Here is a 2,893-nt window from a genome sequence, read left to right on the forward strand (position 1 = left end):
GGCGCGCGGCGGCGGGAGGCAGCGGGGATATAGCGCCGGGCGGCGCGGGGGCGTGCGTAGAGCTGCGCCGCGCGGCGGGAGGAGGAGGAGGAAGAAGGAGAAGAAGGAGAAGAAGAAGAAGAAGAAGAAGAAGAAGAAGAAGAAGGAGAGGGGGCGGCGGCGGGCGCAGCGCCGGGCCGGGCGTTTCCGAGAGGGGCCCGCCCCCCTCCGCTCCCTCCCGCCCCGCCGCCCCTCCGAGCCGGCGGCCAAGAAAACCCAGAGAGACCTGGCGGCTCCCGGAGAAGGGGGAGCGCGGGCGGTGGAGCCGCGCGGCGGGAGGAGCGCCCCGCAGCCCGCCCGAAACTCGCCCGAGTTGGAGAGCGGCGGGCGGAGGAGGCCGCGGCGCCCGGCGGCGGCGAGTATGTGCGCGGGGCGGGCGGCCCGGCGCGGCCCCGCGGGCGGAGCGCGGCGGCTGTGAGCGCGGCGCCCCGGGGCCCCCGCAGCGCCCGAGCCGCCGCCGCCGGCCCCGCTGCGCGCTCCGCGGGCGGCCATGGCTGCGGGCGGCCGCTGACCGCCGCCCCGTCGAGGACGAACCCTGGCCCGGCGGGCGGCGGCGCGGAGAGAGGCTCCGAGGCGGGTACCGGCACCCGTCCCGCCCGCAGCGCCCCGCGCCCGGAGCCGCCGAGATTGACTGGGGCGGAGCGGAGCGCGGCGCGGCCGCGGAGCCGGAGCCGGCCGAGGAGGAGTGCGGGCGGCGGGACACCATGTCCAAACCGGTGGACCACGTCAAGAGACCGATGAACGCTTTCATGGTGTGGTCGCGGGCGCAGAGGCGGAAGATGGCCCAGGAGAACCCCAAGATGCACAACTCGGAGATCAGCAAGCGACTGGGCGCCGAGTGGAAGCTGCTGAGCGAGGCGGAGAAGCGGCCCTTCATCGACGAGGCCAAGCGGCTGCGGGCCATGCACATGAAGGAGCACCCCGACTACAAATACCGGCCGCGCCGCAAGCCCAAGACGCTGCTCAAGAAGGACAAGTTCGCCTTCCCCGTGCCCTACGGGCTGGGCGCCGTGGCCGAGCACGAGCCCCCGCACGGGCTGAAGGCGGCGGCGCTGCACGGCGGGGCCGCGGGCGGGCTGGGGCCCGACTCGCTGCTGGGCAACCCCGAGAAGGCGGCCGCCGCCGCCGCCGCCGCCGCCGCGCGCGTCTTCTTCCCGCAGTCGGCCGCCGCCGCGGCCGCCGCCGCCGCTGCCGCCGCCGCGGGCGGCCCCTACTCGCTGCTGGACCTGGGCTCCAAGATGGCCGAGATCTCCTCGTCGTCGTCGGCGGGCTCGGCGCTGCCCTACGCCTCCTCGCTGGGCTATCCCGGCGCCGGCGGGGCGGGAGCTTTTCACGGGGCCGCCGCCGCCGCCGCTGCCGCGGCCGCCGCCGCCGGGGGGCACACGCACTCGCACCCGTCCCCCGGCAACCCGGGCTACATGATCCCCTGCAACTGCAGCGCCTGGCCCGGGCCCGGGCTGCAGCCTCCGCTGGCCTACATCCTCCTGCCGGGCATGGGCAAGCCCCAGCTGGACCCGTACCCCGCGGCCTACGCCGCCGCGCTATGACCCGCGCTGTGAGCCGCTGCCCGGGGGAAGCGGGCGGAGAGCGGCGGAGCCGCCGCCGACCTGTTGCGCGCCGCCCCGCCTCGAGCTCGTGTGTGTGTTGCATGCGGATAGCCGAGCTGAGAGGGAGTGAGAAAAAGAGGAAAAGAAAAATGAAAAAAAAAAGAACAAAAAAAAAAAAAACCGAACAACCTTCCCCCCCTCCCCCCAAGTCTGTCCGTCCATCCGTCCCCTCGAAAAAAGTGCTTCCTCGGGGACGTGGGCTCGGGAAGGGCCGCGCGGGGATGCGCCGTTCCCCCGGGACGGTTCCCACGGGGGCAGAGATGGGGCGGTGCCGCTCCGCTCCGCGGGTGTCAGCCCGGGACTGTACATGTGTCAATGTCTGTGGCAACGTTAGGTCTCGGATCGGAAAGTCTGTCGCTTCCTTTGCCCACGGTCGAGTCGGTTTGAAGCTGAAGAAAAGGGAAAGAAAAAAAAAAAAAAAGGAAAAAAAAAAAAAAGTGATGGAATGCCTTTCAAAGGGAATAAACATATTGCGGGACCGTTCGGGGATCGCGATATGATCTAAGGTTAAATCAGACTTTTTTGTCTGAGTGCTAATTATCTATTTATTATGTAGCTGAACTGAAGCAGAGCTTTGCTTTGACGGAAGAGTATTTCTCATTTAAAGAAACCCCGTCCCCGCCACCACAGAGTGTGTCACTGTGTCTCGGAGAACCCCCCCCTCCCCCCACTCCAAAGCCCCCCTTATCCCGTTTAGCTGATTTTAGAGCAACCGCAATTCAATTGCAAGTGACGATTTGAAGCCGGAACACAAATTTTAGAGGGGAATCCTCCATCGGTTTATAGAGTTCTTTTTGGTTTACTTTTGTAATGTGTATATTTTGACTAATGGTTGTGAATGAAGCTGGCTAACCTGTATTTAGTTTCATTTTGGCTTTATGTAATATAAAGTAAAACGACAACGGAAAGAAAGGAAACAAAGATTAAGTATTGGTTTTAACATTTACGTGTAAATGGTTTTATTGTGTGACCTTCTAATTTAAAGTTAGACGTCTGAACGATATCTGTACATTAGATTCCGACTGCCACTCTGTTCATTTTTGAACAAAGAGTTTAAATAAAGCCTGAAGCAGGGAAAGGAGAACCCCTCTCGTTCTCGTGGCGTTCCTCTCAGCTCCCATCGCATCGCCCCTCCGCGCCGCCCCGGCTGAGGTGTACGGTGTCCTCAAGGCGCTCTTTGTTTCATCCTGAATAGATTTACGGGGATATCTAAATCGGGCCATTGTTATTCCGAGCCAAAAAAAAAA

At 64.0% G+C, this 2,893-nt stretch overlaps 1 protein-coding gene across 1 annotated transcript; it reads left to right on the forward strand.

Moving 5' to 3' along the window:
- The first annotated feature begins 552 nt into the window (after positions 1-552).
- On the forward strand, positions 553-2,875 carry SOX21 (SRY-box transcription factor 21). The gene has a single exon (XM_048947507.1). It carries the CDS (start codon positions 744-746, stop codon positions 1,584-1,586), a length of 843 nt encoding a protein of 280 aa, XP_048803464.1. The 5' UTR covers positions 553-743; the 3' UTR covers positions 1,587-2,875.
- Positions 2,876-2,893: the final 18 nt, after the last annotated feature.

The sequence above is a fragment of the Lagopus muta genome, chromosome 1 (assembly GCF_023343835.1).
Source record: "Lagopus muta isolate bLagMut1 chromosome 1, bLagMut1 primary, whole genome shotgun sequence".
Lineage (NCBI taxonomy): Eukaryota > Metazoa > Chordata > Aves > Galliformes > Phasianidae > Lagopus > Lagopus muta.